The sequence below is a fragment of the Poeciliopsis prolifica genome, unplaced genomic scaffold (genome assembly GCF_027474105.1).
Source record: "Poeciliopsis prolifica strain line A6 unplaced genomic scaffold, Auburn_PproV2 SCAFFOLD005, whole genome shotgun sequence".
In the NCBI taxonomy this organism is placed as follows: Eukaryota; Metazoa; Chordata; class Actinopteri; order Cyprinodontiformes; family Poeciliidae; genus Poeciliopsis; species Poeciliopsis prolifica.
This window is the reverse complement of record NW_026562380.1, coordinates 18548070-18566677: the sequence shown is the minus strand read 5'-3', so window position 1 is coordinate 18566677 and position 18608 is coordinate 18548070. Positions and strand designations below refer to the sequence as shown.

The following is an 18608-nucleotide window of genomic DNA, read 5'->3' as shown; positions in this document are numbered from 1 at the left end:
GTTTCAACCCCTTTTTTTCTGTTAATTACAATGTCATATCTGCAGTTAATGAAAACACATCATTTCAAACTTGATGCAAGGTGTAAAGTTGCAGCAGCTGGATCTGACCCAGCATTTCTAGACTCCAGTCCTAAAACCCTCCTGTATCTATTCAATGACTGCATGACCTCTTCTGCAGCCATCAAGTTCTGCAGACTTAATATTTAACCTGTATGGTATAGCGACTTTCCTAATACTTCTGTGTCTGACTTTAAGCCATGTTTGTCATATATGATTTTGAGCTACCTGGAATATTTTCTGTTTCTTACAGCTGTTTAAGCATCAAAAACACCCAATAATGAGCAGAAAAAATAATCAGCCTGTTGTTGGGGGCAAAAGACATATTGAACAAATAATTGCTGGAAGTACATGTTTTATTTATTTTACTAAAAATATATGTGCATTATATACAGACAACAACAAATGATGTACATAAAACCTTTGGCTTAAAAAGAAAGTAAATCTTAAAATGTGTTACTGAAGAAACTTCTGAGGTAAATATTTGCCAACTTGGGAGACGAGCTTTTAATCGGCAGCCTTTCTGGTTGTATGTACATCAGCTCCATCTCCATGTCACAGACAGACAGACAGAGGCATGATCTGGTGGGTAAATGATAACTGGGAAACGAAGGAAAAGTATCATTCAGTCCAAGATGTTTAGAAGGTCCTGCTGGACAAGCACTGGTTGACTACTTCCAACAGAGACGAGTTCTCCAAAGCTGCTGCTACTCTCTCTTTGTCCGCCAGCTGTTTGTTTACTGCAGATGGAAACAAAAAACATACATTTCTGTCCTGTTCAGTCTGCTTTATGTGACAAAAGGAGCATTTATCAAGTTTTGAGTGGAAAACACTGCACAGAACAAAGCCAATCCTTTCAATAGGCACCCATTTCAGCACTAAAAATCATTTGTATTTGTCCAAGGGAAAACTGCCATTTTACCTAGGACTCTCTCTACAATTTGATATGCACCTGCATGTTCAAACATTTGATGTGCTTTGCATGTTTCTACCTGCTTCTTCTGAGGCATGAGTTCCAGGAGTGATGTGAACATCAATCTGAGTAGTGAAAGAAGAAAAAAAGATATTTTAAAAAATTCAGATAATAACACTGCAGTGCATTTTCATTTACCATAAGAGCAGGTAATATTTAATGTTCATCTTCTATATCCAAGCAAACTTACTTTGAACCTCTCCGGCAGGGAGCGCAAAAGCTTGACCTTGATGGACAGACCAATGAGTGTTGCCATGCTACAGTGGGGGATTGTGGGAGTGAACTCGACACTCACAGTACTCTCCGTATCATTGACCTGAAAATAAACACACACACACACACACACACAAACACATCAAAATTCAACTTGTATTTGTAAATTCACTCAGAGCAACAGAGGAAAGTACTTTGTTGAAGTTAAAGATTCTTCTACTGGCACACCTCCATAATTTGTGGATCAAATCAATCCTCATGAGAAAATACCAGTCTGGAATCTAAAGGACTCTAAGGATCTGTGGTCAGTAGCGGTACTGCGCTATGCTATCATCAGCTGCGTTTCTATGTGTATTAGTTTTTTACTAATGCTGAAAAAACATAATGTGATTACATTTGGTGCGATTATATAAGAAACTGAATGAAAATTGTACATAAATAATTTGGACACACGACGAGTCATTATGAACCATGGCAGTGACGGATGTAAACAGAAGCTGAATAAGAATTGAGACACGAACCTGGACTCGGACCTGCTCCACCACGTTCAGCTCCTCCAGAGACAGCGGATGCTCCGGGTCGTTGATGGACCGGATCAGATGTAGCGCAAGTTAAAGAACATCAAACATTCACTCTGCATGACTGAAACTGTTGATTTATTCTACTCTTATGCACCCAATAATATAAAAACAGGCACAAATATGAGTTTTATCTACTTTAGGAATGTTCTCATTTTTTTTTTTTTTTTTTTAAGGATATCAAATATCTCCCTGTCGTCGATGGGGTCGTGAACGTCTTCGTCCTCCTCGGACGCTGTTAGCATCCTGTCCAAGGAGCGCTGGAAGACCACCGGGTTCGCATTCTCCAGTTGGACCCCTCCGGACATTTTCACCTAGATTTTATACGCCTTTAAAAGGACAAAAATATATATAGCTAACCCGCTGTTACTGCGTTGTTGTGCTGGAAAGAGCGACCTGAGCGAGCACTTCCGGGTTCAGCGGAAACACAACGTCAACGGGAGCGTCTTAAAGGGACAGTAGCCTGAGGAAAGAAGATGCGCTTCAAAGGTGTTCAGAGGTGCTGCCGCTGTTTCTGATTTTAGCTCGTTTCGACCACAAACAGCACAGGTTTACAGCATTAACTACACACATAATATAAAATAATCATATTTATTTAATTAAATTAAATGCCTCAATAACAAGCAGTGTAAAAAAAACATTTAAAACATTTGATCTATTGTTATTATTATTATTATTATTATTATTATTATTATTATTATTATTATTATTATTATAAAGCAACTGCACGTACCTTGCAAATGAATGACTGTGTAAAAAGAAATTTGTGTCTCTGTTCTACACTCCCAATTTTTTTTAGAGATGTTAATCTCTATTTTAGATTAACCAGGATTGATCACGTTGTATTTATGGCTTGAACTACATGGTGTAATTTTTCCGTTTCTCCTCTAGGTGGCAGAGTCTTTTTATTCTAGCCTGACACACACATATTACAGGAAAGATATGCTTAACGCATAAAACCACCGTCTATACTTGCTTATCCGGGGCATGGACAGTGTAATTTCATAAATTAGAATATTATTGAAAAGTCCATTTAACTCAGTTCAGCAAGTGAAACACGTTCCACAAATTATTTATGCACAGACTTAGGTCTCCAGCCCATATTTCTGTTAATTATAACTTAAGATTAGACTATTATATAGGCCAATAAATCAGCATTCTTAATACAAAAAAATGATTTTTCTCTATCTCTCGCTCTCTTTTTTTTTTCTACCAAAAACTGGATGACAAAAGTCATCAGTCTGGTTTAAAATTGCCCTTTTCTTTTCATGGACAATTTTGCTTACAGAGACTTCATAATTCATTTTATCTGTAGTTTTGTTTATTTATTTTGGATGTCTTCCAGTTCCAGTTTTATCCCTCATGCCATAAAACAACAAAACTCCTATTTATTTAATATTTTATTGTATATATTTATATTATATTGTCTGTCCATCCATTTTCTAGCATCCTTGTCCCTGTTGGGGCTGGAAGGTGCTGGTGCCCATCTCCAGTGAACGTTTCAGGTGAGAGGCGGCATTCACCCTGGACAGGAAACATTAATAGTTATTATTATTACTTCTTTTATTATTATTAATATTATTATTATTATTATTATTACAATTTCTCTATGTCCAAATATTTATTAGAATTTAACCTATTGGATCTTTGAGAATGTGTTCTTGCGTTCCTGTGACATTACCATTACTTTACTTTATTTCTGAGAGCACAGAGATCAACAAAGTCCTGCACAATCTGATGAGAGTCAGACACTGTTTCTGCAGTTGAGCCCAGAGCAACACACCTGATGTGCTTTTAATGAGATCACAAAGCTGGTGACGGCCGGTGCACCACCTGAGATATAAAAAGCACCAGCAGTCGTCAGCATGCGACCTGCTGAGATCAATGTTTCACCACCTGTGACATTTTAGCATTTATTGGAAAAGATCGAACCCTGGAGAGATGTAAGGTTTTGACAAAGTTGGTATTTTAAACACCAGACAACTTCGCTGACCACTTTGTGGCGGGTCTTTGTCAAGTTTGCGCTGAGACAAAAACACGTGTGTTTGTTGAAGTGTCTCAGTTAAGTGTTCAAATCTCCTGAACTTGCTGAGATTTCGCCATACGACAGTCTCAAATGGCGAAATGAAAAAGGTAATAAAAAGTGGAAATCCAAAATGAAACTGGTGACGTTCCTGTTGTTATTTATCAAAAGCAACTCTAAAAGGAAATGGTCTTTTAGCCTTGAAGTTTGTTCAAGGTAAGTGAAGCATAGAAACTGAAAACATGGCAGCCGGTTGAGTCAGACCTGTTGACTCGAAACAGTCGATGTCTTTTAGGTGACTGAATGAATATCACACCTTCATCACCATTTGTCAACACTCTAATAACTCAACCTCTATCTGTAGCTCCTTTTAAGTTTAAGTCGCCAGCATCTGTCACTTCCTTGTGATTTAATGAGCACAACCAAGAGCCTCCAAAGCTTAAAGAGCACAAAGAGTTCTCACCATATCAAAGTTCTGTTTCAAGTCTCAGGATTATGATGTTTTCGAAGAATTTCCTTTTAAGTTGAAGGTGGATCCTGGAAAATCTCTACGTTTTTTGGTTGTTTTTTTTTTGTCCCCCTCCCATAAAGCATCTTATCCCTTCAGAGGGCTGGGGACTCTTCAAAAACTCAAAAGTTCCTGACGAATAAGAAAGTTTGGGAACGATAAAAACCAGGTAACCATGATGAATGATGGAGAGGTAATGAAGTGCAGCGGATCAGGTCTTGCTGGGATGTTTGCGGTTGATCTCATTAGAGATGAACTCACATCTGCTCTTTCACAGCAGCGCTATGGCAACGCCCGAATGAGGGTGATTACGACACTTAATTGACAGCGAGGAGAAAAGGCAGAGGCGCATTTCTAACACTGTTCTAACTAAACAGGTTTTATGCTCACCACCATTTGAATGGTGGTCCACAAAAAATGTGAGACACTAATGAAATGCTGCAGTTGGATTGCATTACACACACTTTATTCAGTGCAGATATTTACTGAGCTTTAACTTTTAACTGCAGGTGGGAGAAGGCGTTTTAGGGTGAGTGTTGCTTTTCTTTTTCTTCTTTTTTTTTAAATAGGTGGGAACCCTGCGTTGGCATTAAATGACAAGAAAATGCCTGTGTGGTGTGACAGCAAAAAAAAAAAAAGGATGAAAAGAATTCAGTCCACAAAACTTAGTGTCAGTAACTTTTACACAATTGGTGGCTGAATCCTGGAAGGAGTTTCAAAACTAAAGCCACTTGCAAGACCACATGATTTTATTAAAAAATTTTTCCCAATTGGAACGTTTGAAAGTTGAAGAAAGGCTTGTCAGACCTCACCATGAGAAAACAAAACATTGAAAACATTGAATCCCCAAATTTCATCTAACATAAGAGTTTTCTCTACAGATTTGCAAAGTTAAAAATGTTTGAAGGACAAACAAGTCAATGCTACCTTGTTTTGCTAATCAAAGGTGATGATGAGGGACATTTTGACAGCCCTGGTCAGATTTCTTCGCCCCACTAACACTAGAAAGTTGTACATTAACACCTTTAAATTAGTAATCCGTGGTGTGATCATAAGATTCTTTTTACTTCAGTATTTCAATATGGATGTTTTAACCCTCCTGTTGTCCTCGGCTCATGTCGACCGAGGACAAGCCCTTAAAAAATATTTTTTTCAATTGCAGCTGCATACAGAAACGTTAACCCTGGAGCTGGAGCCTCTGATGCACAAAGACCTCCATTACTGCACCATGCAGTTGTAAGGCTGCGTGTTAATTCATTTTCCTTTATACTCTGCTGGTTTACCACAGTGAGCTGCTGGTGGTGAGGGCCTGTCCAAACACCTGGTGATTCATTTTGGTGACAGAGACGGATTCTATTGCAGAGGAAGGACTCAGTGCCGCAATTTATTTCAGCTTGTAGCAATTATGTGTGTTGCCTCGTGTGAATACAGTAAGAGACAGTAGAAAAGAAAATCTCCTGGCACTTATAGCCGTGGAAATAATGTATCCATAACTTGTTCAGACATCGTACTGCAAGCTCTATCTTGACAAAAATATCTTTTTGAATGCAGAAATTCTCTGCCGTTCCAGAGCAGATCACTTTCAAATTTTAAACTATTGGAATTTGCTTTGTTTTGTTCCTCTATAATTGAAATTGTTATTTAAAAAAATCTGCCAGACCTTTTTTTATTAGTAAATTTATATATATATATATAAATATATATATATATATATATATATATATATATATATATATATATATATATATTCTCTCTTTGTGGGAATGAAGCTAATTTACAGAGAAACTGAAAATAAAGAAGTGGAACCCCTGACAAACTTTCCACCTTGTAAGATGGTACATGATGTAACATAAATCCCATGCTCCAAAGTAATCATTATCTAGCAGCAGATTCATATTTTCTACTCCCTCTAGTTTTCACCAAAGTGAGATTTTTTATTTTCCAGCTTAACCCCCCACCCGCCACCTCCACCACCACCACACTCCCACCCGTCGTTCACCTCAGATGGGTAAGCAAGGGCTCGAATCGTTAAAGCTCTGAAGCATCCCGGCATGGAGCCCTACACCTAATATCACGCTTCACTATGTGGTCAATACGCGACAACGATGTGAAAAAGCCCAGAGTGCTCCCTGAAACACCAGAGGACGTAGTTTAATTCACGCGGCCGCTCGCCGAGGTCAAAGTCAACAGGAGCAAATCAGCTCAGGTCTGGCAGACAAGTGGAAGAGCAATCATTTCAGTCAGTGAGGCTAAAAGACATTCAATTTGAAGAAGAGCCAGATATCAAAAAGCTGCAGGCAGGGGTCCAGCTGGCTCGACAGCTTTTGGATTTTGATGTCAACAGCTGACATTTTCCAGCTTCATTTACACATTTACAGTCAGTATTAAGCAAGAAATTCAGCCGAAGCTGAAAAGTCGGGCTGAAATGCTAAATCTTCTCTACCGGGGTTCCTGCAGGTTTCACCAACTCACATTTAAAGCCTTTTGAGACCTTTGTGAATGAAATTCTAGACATGTATAACTATAGAAATGTAAAAAAGATTGTTACGTATTTTATAACGTCGTAGTGCCAAACTTTTTTTGCACAAAACACATGCAGCATCCTCTGGGTTGGCAACAGAAACATCAACCAGCCAATGGGCGAAAAGTTTATGAGAAAAGCCAGGAAGCCATTAAGGGTATATTAACAGACTACCAGGTGTGACTTTAAGTTAAATTCCTTTCAAAAATGTTTGAAGTGAAGCGGGCTGACAGTGAATATTTATTAGTAATTAATTAGCAACGGTAGTTATTTATGAATGATAAAACAAACGGCTCTCCATATTTCTTTAGGTCATGTCACTTTATTCTCCAGAGATAATGAAAAGACTTCCTAACATTCTTTCGAGAGAGCTGAATATTTAATGGAGAGTCTTCGTTATTTTCTTTCACAATATGCACAAACCTGGTTTTTAAACGCTGAGAGCAGCACCATAACTCTCTCCATTTCATCGATCTGATGTCGAATTATTCATTAGGCTGGTCGCTCCGAAGGTCAGATGAAATAGACGGACAACTATTGTGGTCAAGTATAGCAAAAAAAAAAAAAAAAGAATAAATAAGTAAATAAAACAAATAAATCAATAGTGAAAACAGAAGTACCTGTGTGAAATGAGCTGTAACAAATGACGGTGGACACACACTGCAAAGTCTTCGTGCAGAAAAGCTCTGCTGTTTGTAACATTGTTTGGCAATAAATCAGGCGCAACACTTCAACTCAAGAATCAAGAGGATGTGCTTCTCTGAGGGGTTTTAGCTCTAATGGCCAAAAAATAATGACGAAATGTAAAACTGCACATATCGAAGGGAACGCTGCAGTTCCACCCGAGGTGACAAAAGACGGAAACATGACGGTTTCACCTTGGCTGTGAAGGAATTTGAGTTGTGTTCCTCTAGCACTTGCTTTTCTGTAACACAGTGGCGTTTTAAAGTGCTTCTCAATTTGTGGTCGTTTTATGGCTCTCTGGTCTCGTTATTCCCACTTTGTTGACACAAGCCGTGATTCCAGAAGCAGCTGCTCTGCCTCATGACAGCATCTTTGTTGTCAGGAAGGTGAACACGTCCAGAGAATAAAGAGTACGGTTGAAAATGGGAGGCCAGTGAGATATAGTGAAAGCAACAACAGACTTGTTGAAAACTTTGCTGAACTGAGTGCTGGACCCGAAAGAAGCAATAAAAAAATGGCAGATCGATACACCAAATGGTTATTTTCTCCATTAGTCATTTAATGGCCGAGATAATAGTGTTTCATATGGGACATTATTGGATGTCTAATGAATCTCTGACTTCCATTACGTCTCAGATTAGAGGACAAAGAGAGACAGAAATGAACGTTAATGGTTCATATAAGATTCGCTCCGAAACGTCGCACATTTTCTCACATCACAACCTTCAAGGTGTGTTTAAGAGCAGGGAGGCGAAGGAGGGACATCAGGAAGACAATTAACTCAATACAAGTTCATTTGTTTAAATCACTTCAGTAGCAAGGCTGAGCAAAGTGCTGTCCATCATAAAAACATAATGCAGTCAAACATTTTGAAACAAGCAATATGTATTACAGTTTGTCAAATACCATCATCAAAATGATCAATACAATTTGATTAATGTTCCACTTAATACTAATCGACAGTAAACTGGTGGATTTTTAGCCTGGATTTAAATGAAGTCGGTGTTTCGGCTGTTTTTCAGGGTTTTGTCAAAGGTTGTTCCAGATTTGAGACGCATAGAACCTGAATGCTGCGTCTCCATGTTCAGTTCTGGTTCTGGGGACACAGAACCAGAACCTTTAGCCCAGATCTCGGTGTGAACGTCTCCCTGCACTGAGGGCAACTGTGGATTCCCTTCTGATCCTTTGGATCCCACTGGGTCTTAATACACTTCACACAGCAGCTGTGTCCACAGGAAGTAGTCACCGGATCCCTCAGTAGATCCAGACAGACGGAACAGGAGAAGGTTTCTTTGTCTAGCTGACTCTGCTCCATTTCCGCTGCGTTACTTTCACTTCCTCCTCCTGTTCAGTCAACCTCCTGCTGTGATTAACAATCAGAAGCAGCTGCTGCGATGGATATGATTGTTTGGTGAAGGAGTAATGCAGTTTTTCTAAGACAAAATTAACGTTTATATTCAAATTTTCTGTATAAAGTCAGCTCGGAGAATATTTTTGTCACTTTTACAAGTAAACGCACAAAAACTCTCCCCGAGTGCTTTTTATTTTGAGTGTGCCAAAAACTTCCTCCTAAAAAGCCATTCTGGCCTTTTTGATTTTTGGACCTTATTATGACGCAAGAGTAGCCACAACAAATTGGGATCAGTCATCCGTCTTCTCGTTGCTCATTCTCTCCACATTTTCAGAAATCCTTCCTCGGATTTCTAATGCAAAAAAAAACATGAAAACACAAGAAACCTTTTTGCATCAACTATTTACATAATATTGCTGCATGAGCGTGCTAATGAAAATGGCAGTCGACGAGCACAAATATAATGTAAATGCAGGGAGCATTATGGAGATGCTTTCAGACCCTCACTGTGCACAACATTTTCCCAATTAGGGAGAAAAAGTTTTCAAACTATTTAATTCTATTCTCACTTTCTGTGTTTTGATCAAATGCAAACTCTCAGCATAGGCCACAGGTGGTGGCGTGAATGCATAGTGGAGTCAGAGTGCAACCTGCCCGCTTCATCTGGTGTGTTGAATAAAATTGAGTAATAGAGGAGGCCCAGCAGGGGGCGCTGCAATGGGGCTCAGATCCAGCAGCAACACCAATTCAACACAAGCTGAATTTAGTCAAATATCGACGAAAGTTCCCATTTTTGAAAAATATATTCTAGCACAATTTAGATTTAACACCATGTTTTATGTTACATTCTTGCGACAATTTAATTCTGAGATTTAATGAGGCTGGGGCATGTAACTTAGTCAGTTCTTTCTCACAGAATAAGCAGCTTTCCTGTATTGCTGAGTTGTTTCTCTGCCACCAGCACATTGAGCAGCAGGTCGACCGACTGGCGCCAAGTCCCGCCTCCCGCCTCTGATTGGTCGATTCTGACAGGGAGCGCGGCACTGAAATGAGGTTAGAGGAGTTAGATTTTTCCACAGATAACCTGTCTCAGATTATACTGGTACAACCTGGTGTCAGTTTTAATAAAAATGTGAAAAATAATTTGGTTCTTTTTAAACATGTAAAAAAAATAAAAAATAAAAGTATAACCCAGTAAACTGATCCACCGTCATGCAGCAGAGATGGGTCTCCGAGTTCCTGCAATGGGGGTTTTTGTGGTTAAAGTCTGTCCGTGCGCTCGGTGTGACGGTGGTGCGTGGACCCCACTCTCTCTGCGCCTCTGCTGCCCCCTCAGTCTGCGGAGAGCAGCCGCGCAGACGAGGCTTTCACTGGGACTTCTGACTCTTCTGCCAGCAGCAGAGAGGGAGAGCAGATCATCAACGCTGCAGCTTCACTCCGCGTCACCATGAAGCCGCGGGCCGCGCGGCTCGTCCTGATGCTCGTCAGCTGGTGCGCGGACATGAACGCAGGTGAGCCCAGACGTCTCTGTCGCTCCATCAAATGACTCGTTCCGGGGCGTTTTCAAAACTTTTTTTTCATTTTCGTGTCGACATTAAAATTTGAATTTCTGCACGTCTGTTAGTTTGTTTCCTGAAAGGGAAAAATGAAAAATGAGTTGATTTTTTTCCTCCTTCTTCTTCTTTAGTATTTAATGTCTATTTAATTTTAAACATATTTTCCCCTGCCAAAACATTACAGCAGAGTTTGAAGAAGAAAAAAAAAGGATGTGCAAGAATATTCACAGAGGCACAATAACTCGCCAGTCGTCAAAAACAAGAGCAGCTGACGTGACCTGACTCAGATTTTTACAGTGTGTTGTGATGATGTGCAATCTAAGCCCTGATTCTTGAAAAACAGGGACCTCATAAATATTAAACGGAAATAAGAAATGATATTAGGCACCTCTTCTAGCATGTGCAGCTCTGCAGAAAAGATGTCATGTCCTTCCATCTAAATGTGAAATTGGGCTTAAAATTGAGAAAAATGTCTGCATGAGGGAAACTAGTGATGCTTTAATGTGACTGAAAGCTTGTTGGAATTAATCCAATAGGCTGATGTTTGTTTAGGATGCATTTGAATGGGAACTAAAGGATAGATGCTGATTTAAAATCTTGAATATCTTTTAGAAAGATAAATCAGTAAGTTAATTCTTTCACATTCAAACAATGCACTGCATATCTTATGTAGATATAGAGTAAACAGAATAGAAATAAGGTGGATTTACATTAGAGAAAAGATATAAAAATACAAAAAAGAAAACAAGAGAAGAATTAAAGTTAAGGTTAAGGTTAAAGTTGCCCTCAACTCACAGTCTAACATGACAAATGCTGTGCAATACATATGATGGAGGTTTCCCCTATTGCATTTTAAGCCTGGCGGGCCACCAGGCTAATCTTTCTCATTTAAGTTTTTTAAATGTTTGCATTTTTAAGACTTTATAGTTTTAATAACACATAATCATCAAGTGATATTTTCAAATTTTCCATCAACGTTAAACATTTTTTAACTCAAAAACACAACAGGGTGAATGACAGGCCTAGAGCCCAACCGTTTTCTGGGGGAAACCTTGGATTTATCAATATTATGATAATTATAGACATTTTTTCTTTTTTTTTTTTTTTTTTTTAGCAGACTACCAGGTGTGACCTCGATATACAAAGGGCACATTATGAACAAATACGTCATCAATGTGTGGCAATTAAATGAGCACAAATGAAATCCTGCTCTCAGTGGAGCAGAAAGTACCTTGAACAACAAATGCTTTTCTTTCATCTATTTTTCTGGCCTGGATGAAGACTGGTGCATTACTCACCATAAGGGCAATTCTGTCAGAACTTTGCTTAGAGTCTCTATTTGTGAGAAACTATTAAAAAAATAAATAAAATAAAAACTTGATTTTGCCTAAAAAAAAAAAGACTGAGTGCATCAATGACGTCAAAGCGTTACATGAAAGAGGCTGGAAAGCTAATGCAGTAAGCAATCCTCCGAATAATTTCATTTTTCTTTTTTAGGTAAGCGTCACGGCACCAACAAAGTGACAAAGTTGATGGTTGTGTGGAGAAAGTTCTGCCTTTTAGCTCAGACTAGCCACAACCAAAGCCCATCTACTCAGACGAAACAGAACAGGTCATAATTGTGAGGCAGGACATTCACTTCAAAAGACGTTTTGTCTTCTCACTCAACTCTCTCGACTTCAACGGCGGTGATGTTATTTTCTCACCGTCTTTGGTGAAAAGTGTGTGTTCTAATCACAAGCTAATGACAAGCTGATATCACAGCTATTGTAACCTCTGTCTCTCTTTCTTTGTCTCTCTCTCTTTGTTTCTCTCTCTTTGTGTGTGTGTGTGTGTGTGTGTGGGTGTGTGTGTGTGCGTGCGTGCGTGTGTGTGTGTGTAAGGTGTTTTCTTGGGAGTGGAGTTGACATCTTCAGACAAGTGAATAGCAGTGTGTGAAGACGATCAAAGGTGTTGTGTTTGTATGCTCACCAGTCGCGGTGTGTGTTCAGATAATGAATTCGCCGATTATAAGAGATGTTCATAAAGTAAAAGTGGTTGAAGCTTTTCCACATTTTACCATGTTGCAACTGCAAACCTCAATGTGTGTTATTAAGATTTTTATATGGTTGACCAACACAAAATATTGACATTTTTTCAGTCTGGAAACTGTTGTGTTCAGGGTTGTGTACAGAGAGACACTAGGTGGTGATAGATCACGTGTCTTTTATCATCTAATCAAAAAAGTAGCCTTCTGAAATCTTCTGCCGTGTGTAACTTGTGTTAAATCTCACACTACTAAGGTTTACATTGGGATTATTTAGATCAACTTTGTTAGCTATTTAGATGGAAACTTAAATGTTAAAAGACTAAAAGGTAAGTTAACATTTTCAATATCGGCCTAACTGTGTTGGACCTTTGGTTAGGTCTAAGGTACAGGCTGATTTTTATTATGATATGACAAAATATCAAGCGGTAACAGACGGTAAACGTGTTAGAAAGCGCCACGTCATACTTCTTCTGTTGACTGAGGTTGAACGGTGTGTTTCAGATGCCATTGTGTCAGCACTTTGCAGATAGGGAGAATTTGAATGTGATGTGAAATTGTCAGGTATAACCTCGCAGCGAGAGAACCTTTCAATAAAGTTTAAAAAAATAAACAAAAAGTAGTTCACAGTAAATCCCTTCTGAAATTGTCTCCCCCCCCCCAGGAAAGACAAAACTGTGTGAAACAAATCTCGTCTGTAGCCAAACCGAAACACACAGCATGGCTTTTTATTACAGCTGGTACACAGGCAGAGGGATGATAGGTCCTGCGTTTCTGTCTGCGAAGCCACACAGCCTTCGATGTGAAAATGATGAATGTTTTATGAGACACGGGAGCGCGAGGTGGCACCGGCAGAGATAAAAAGTTGGAAGAAGCTAAAGAGAGGCTCTGATTTTGCCTGCAGTGTCATTTATAAAGATTTGTGTTCAGACAAGGGAAGCTGATGAAGTGGAGGCAATCTGAGCGTAGCCGGGAGGATAAATTAGCTTCAGGCAGGAAGGAGTCTGGAGTTACTTGCTAAACGTTAATGAGTTGCTTTCTGTGAAGAGAAGTCTGGTTCATTTTTTGGACAAACTTTCCCAATGCTTGAAGGTTGCCACAATCATCTCTCAGTTCTACATGAAACTGGGGTTTCCAGCTTTCACACCATTCAAGAAGGATGGTTCTGTTCCCAGAAACAAACGTTTTTTGCACCAAGATGGGCCGAGAGCTCTTTCGGCAAGGAAGACATTTTTACGTCAAAGCAAGATAAAAGCCAGATTATGGTTCTAAAATAAAGACAAAGATCTTAATTTTTGGAGACAAGGGGGACATTTTTGGTCAGAAGACAGCTACTACGTTTGGGGGAAAAAAGGTAGAAGTTAGCAAATCTGAGAACGTCTTTTCCATTTCTGTAGCAGCACCATGCTGTGAGGGTATTTTGTTGTAACAGAGACTATAGAGGAATAGAGGATTGAACAAAACTTTCTGTGAAAAGTGTTGAAGAAATATGTCAATTTCACACAGCGTGTGTAAGTATCTGTCTTCAAAACAAGAACAACATGATGCAGTCTATGAATGGGAATTGATGTACCTGTGATATGCGACTCCCCCAAATTATTCTTCTTGTTTTTGTAAATGGAGCATCTGTTTTCTCTGATTCTCCGAGCTGCTGTTAGATCAGGTAATCCTGAGTGCAGTTCAAGTGTCATTAGTCTCCAGGCCTTCGGCTGACCCTGAACATCACACAGCAAACGCTGGACAGAAGCCAACAATTTGGGATGCAGCAGAGACGGTGTCTGACAGGTGGCTCAACGAGTCTCCCAGTGAGTGGAGCAGCGGAAAACATGAGACGAAACCTGCAGTGTTACCGAAACGTTCCCAACATCAGACCCCTGCAAAGATGTTTAGTTCAAAGAAAATGTTGCGAGATGTCTAAGACTGTTGTAGCTGCACGCGACTATGTCAGCTATTGTTATGCATCACCCTGACCGTCCTTGAGAGGTAGAGATGTAAAACAATGAAGAAGCAAACCTATAAGTTTAAATATCTAAACTACAAAAAAAAACTAAACAGAACATAGTCTTTAAAAACAGTGATAACAGGACTGCAGTAGCCATGCGTATTATAATTAGATAGCTTTGTGGCTCAGTCCTCTAAGGTTTTATGAAAAAAAAAAATTCTTCTTTTCAAGTTCACCAAGGAAACTGGTATGTTCTGATATTTCTGATTCATAAAGAATCATGCTTTCAACATCCCAGGTCGGTGTTTCCCTCTGAGCTGAAGACGTGTGAGCTCTATCATGTGCCTGGAGTTAGCTGGAGTCCTGCTGCGACTCTTGACAAATGATATTTGGATTCAATGACTGTTGATCTAGAACGTCACCAATGAAACAGTGATTTTGTAAAACATTTTCTAATGTTTATGTTTTTTGGGGGGGTTTTTCCTTGTGATTCTCAGAGACATGTCACAGGCCGCTGGTGTCGAGTTTATCACCGTCGTCATTCAGAAGCTCCTCGCAGCTGTCCAGCAGTCATGGGCCGGGTTTTGCTAAATTAAATCGGAGAGAAGGTGAGTGACGTCACTGCAGCCGTTGTACTGTAAATTATATCACGGTGTGGTTATTAGCTATCAGCGCTTTAGCGGAAGTACGCCCACCTCTGATAACTAGACTATGACATCGTAACATAGAGGCCACACTAGACAAACAACTCAATACCTTAAGGTTAACCAAACGGTGCGTTCGCACCAAATGTACACTATTGTAGCTACAGACGGGGAGCAGCTTCTCATGCACATAAATGTGCAGCAAACATAATTCCTGACAGACCGATGGAGGTTTTTGTGTCTCTTCCTTCAATAGTTCTGAGTGTTGCGACAGAGGGGAACAGGTTCTCCAATTAGTTTGGATCATTTGACGCAGCGCAGTCAGTGTGAAAGCGAACCGCACCAAAATGTAACAAATGTTGCAATTTCAGTCCCTAATCGATCCGAGTCTATGTGACCGTCAGGTGTGAAGGCGCCCTAAAAGTTTTGTTCTGAGTGTCAAGAAAAGTAGAAAGTTTGAATGTTCTTTTGGATCAATTCAAATACTAACTTCAGGTAAGTTCAAGTACTTGTAATCCAAGTGCTGACTCCTTTCCAGGCTGGCTTTTCAATACCTTCACAGATACAGAAAAGAGGATAAAATTTTGCCAGTAGTTCAGAAGAGACGTATCAATAATGCCCCACAAACTCAGGATGTAAATCGCTGTACATCTTTTGCTTATGCTTTTTAAAACCCTGCATGTAGATCACTGACGCAGCTCAGTGGGCTGCTGTCCTCAAGCCAACTTCATGCTCCTCTGCTCTGCAGGATGCTGACATCTCGCACTGTGCTGAAAGGGAACATGCTGAGATTAAACATAGTTCAGGCTTAGTTGGACACCATAACACCAAAATGATCAGAGAATTTTTTTTCCTTTTTTTTTCTGTTTAAGGAAAAACATACAAACCCTCAGATATGTGCTGAGCAAAATAAGACTCCCATCCACTCGTGGTCCTGTTGTCACATGTAACATTTAGGAGTTTTATATCAATAAATAATTGCTGCCTATTGAGTCCTTCACTACATAAGCTCTTTAAAATTCCCTGTGTGTTTGCAGTGGTTGTGTGCAGAGAATCTCCCTGCTGTTTCTGCTCCACTGACCATGACACCTCACAGCATGTGATGAGCTTCACTTGGATTCAAATTAGCCAACTCCTCATGATTTGATTGTGAGGGGGGAAGACGGCGGTGTAAGGTTCCTCATTTGTGCTGCGGTTTGTGTTTGGAAAACTGATAAATAATGAAGCCGACGTGGTTTTGCTGATTCAGTTTAGAACACCTGCAGAAGCGCTCTGAAGTTCCATATCTTTTATCACTGGTAAAGTATATGAGATGTGTTACAAAGAAATAAACTAGTCGGTGTTATTTATGCATTGCCTGGTGATTTAACCCTAACAAAATGGACCAACATTGCAATACCTAGAATTGCATAATATTGAAATAATCACAAGCTTAAATCACAGATTCAGACCTCATGAACATATCACCACCAAAGTTGTGCTAGATGTGTCGAACACAAATTAGATCAATCGGATCCTGTATCCTGTTGGATCGCTCAACTGTGCCAAAGTCTCAGCTACTTAGCCGTGGTATTAAAATAACATGGAGGAGTTCACTGTGACGTGAAGGAGCTTTCTTTTTGCCAAATGAGCCAAATTTGGATGTATAAAAAGCAATTAGAAGGGTAGGACAATCACAGGGTGAATACCTTTGACAGACAACACTTCTCATTTCAAGTTTACTTGACAATTATATAGAAAGCAACATTTTTCCCCCCTTCAAAAAAAGTCATTTTGCGACGTCAATTTCATTCCACCTGCAGCTCAATAGGAATTGAGCTGCAGGTGATTTACGACAGCCTGCGGCTTCCTTGAAACATGGTTGCCCTTGGAGTAATAGCAACCTTTCAAAGAGTCAATTCCATTGATCGATGTTGCTGCGTCTGCTTCAGCGCTAACAACCATCAAAGGCAAATAGTGGAGCACTAGGATCCACTGGGCAGAGACACGCTAATGACCATCAACCAGTCTATAACATAGAGGACCGCCGGGTTGAGACAAATGGAAGTAAACAAAGTTACTCCTAAATACGTGGAAAAAGACAAAGTTGTTAACTTTAAGAAGTAATTAAGCAGTAAGACTTGATTGCATGTCTGTGTCTACATGAGTAGGAATTCTTCCTCGCCAGTGAGTGAAAGACTTTTAAATGTACTTGCTGAAGTACAATTTAGCGTCATCGGGTCACTAATGGACATAATTGTCTAGAATTTTCTCTCAGTGTTTCAGTATATCATCTTTTGATTACAAAACAAAGCCGTGATCTTTTATATTTGTGTTTAACCAGAAAGAGAAAGAAAGCAGACATGTCTTTATAGTAAAATTGACGTTTTTTTCTAGGTTTGCATCATGTCATAATGTTGCTCCTTCATCAAAAACATTCCTGCTGTGTTGCCTTGGTGTCTGGGATCCTTTAATCTCCTGCAAAACGTCTGTGCCGACGTCGGCCCGCCTTTGAGATGAAACAGTTTCCAAGCTTCCGCCTCACGCAACACCCCTCTCTCATGGCTCCACCTCTCAGCTCCTTCAGACTAGCCAGTAGAAATTAGCAAACACCTGGTGGAGCTGCGCATCTGCTGAGCTCATGATATGAACTGCTTCTCAGTGCAACTCTGGTAAAAACACTTAAGGGTTAATAGAGGAGCCATTGTTCTGACTTCCTGAAGACGGAGTTTGTGACGATGCTCTCATGTCCAGGGAGAGGAAACAATTGCAAACCTGTACATGGGAAGGACAAACGTTTTCAACTTTTACCACCTCATCTTAACTCATAGTGTTGAGAAATAGCAGATTCTTCCCTCTCTTGTTTCTGCTGCAGGTGCTGGAGGCTGGTCTCCTTTGAATTCAGACAAGTATCAGTGGCTGGAGGTCGACCTGGGAGGGCGGACGCAAATCACATCTGTTGCTACGCAAGGTCGCTATGGGAGCTCTGACTGGCAAACGTCCTACCAGCTGATGTTCAGCGACACGGGACACAACTGGAGACAGTACCGATGGGAAGGACGCATCGGAGTGAGCTTATTGTTATGCAGCAGTTTTTCTCAAACCCATTGAACCATCTCTCATGGACTTAAATAACAATGAAATAACGCAATACCTTAAAATAATCACCTGAAATGAGAATATTATCCTTTTTACACACTTATTGTCACAAACGTGTCAACAGATTCTGAAAGTGTGGGTTCAAAGCTTTCCAATGGAAATTAAAAAAAAAAAGACGTTCTTTTCTACCAAGTGTTGTGTGCATTAACATTTAGGCCTATTTGTAATTTAGAAGCACAATTAAAGAAAAATAGGCTTGAGTTGCTGTGGCAGAAACAAAAAATATTCTTCTGCACCATTAAACATAACAAAATATACACCTACTTATTTATTATTTGTATTTAATTTGATCATTTTTGCTTCAATAATAATATTAACAGCTTTTGACGTGTGAGCTTTGACGACCACTGGGGGCGCCAGGGGACCACAGTTTGAGAAAGGTCATTGATTCAGC

At 39.8% G+C, this 18608-nt stretch overlaps 2 protein-coding genes across 2 annotated transcripts in view; one reads left to right on the top strand and one right to left on the bottom strand.

The window, feature by feature from the left end:
* Positions 1-395: 395 nt before the first annotated feature.
* Positions 396-2240, bottom strand: ciao2b (cytosolic iron-sulfur assembly component 2B). The gene is made up of 5 exons (XM_055029433.1): positions 2003-2240; positions 1765-1844; positions 1221-1346; positions 1050-1095; positions 396-797 (listed from the first exon to the last, which is right to left on the bottom strand). Exons 1-5 carry the CDS (start codon positions 2127-2129, stop codon positions 697-699), a joined length of 480 nt encoding a protein of 159 aa, XP_054885408.1. The 5' UTR covers positions 2130-2240; the 3' UTR covers positions 396-696.
* Positions 2241-10295: 8055 nt separating this feature from the next.
* LOC129359644 (contactin-associated protein-like 4) overlaps positions 10296-18608 on the top strand; it is a 31528-nt gene continuing 23215 nt past the window's right edge. Inside the window, exons 1-3 of the mRNA XM_055029420.1 lie at positions 10296-10419; positions 14930-15040; positions 17931-18124. Coding sequence (XP_054885395.1) covers positions 10356-10419; positions 14930-15040; positions 17931-18124 — 369 coding nt within the window. The 5' untranslated portion in view covers positions 10296-10355. The remainder of the gene's footprint in view (positions 10420-14929; positions 15041-17930; positions 18125-18608) is intronic.

Excerpts from the sequence above, each read along its gene's own strand:
- ciao2b (XM_055029433.1), bottom strand. The coding sequence starts at position 2,129 with ATGTCCGGAGGGGTCCAACTGGAGAATGCGAACCCGGTGGTCTTCCAG. Across the intron at positions 1,347-1,764 it reads TGGAGCAGGTCCGAGTCCAG|GTCAATGATACGGAGAGTAC; the intron begins GTTCGTGTCTCA and ends GTTTATTTTCAG. Across the intron at positions 1,096-1,220 it reads CCCTGCCGGAGAGGTTCAAA|ATTGATGTTCACATCACTCC; the intron begins GTAAGTTTGCTT and ends TTCACTACTCAG.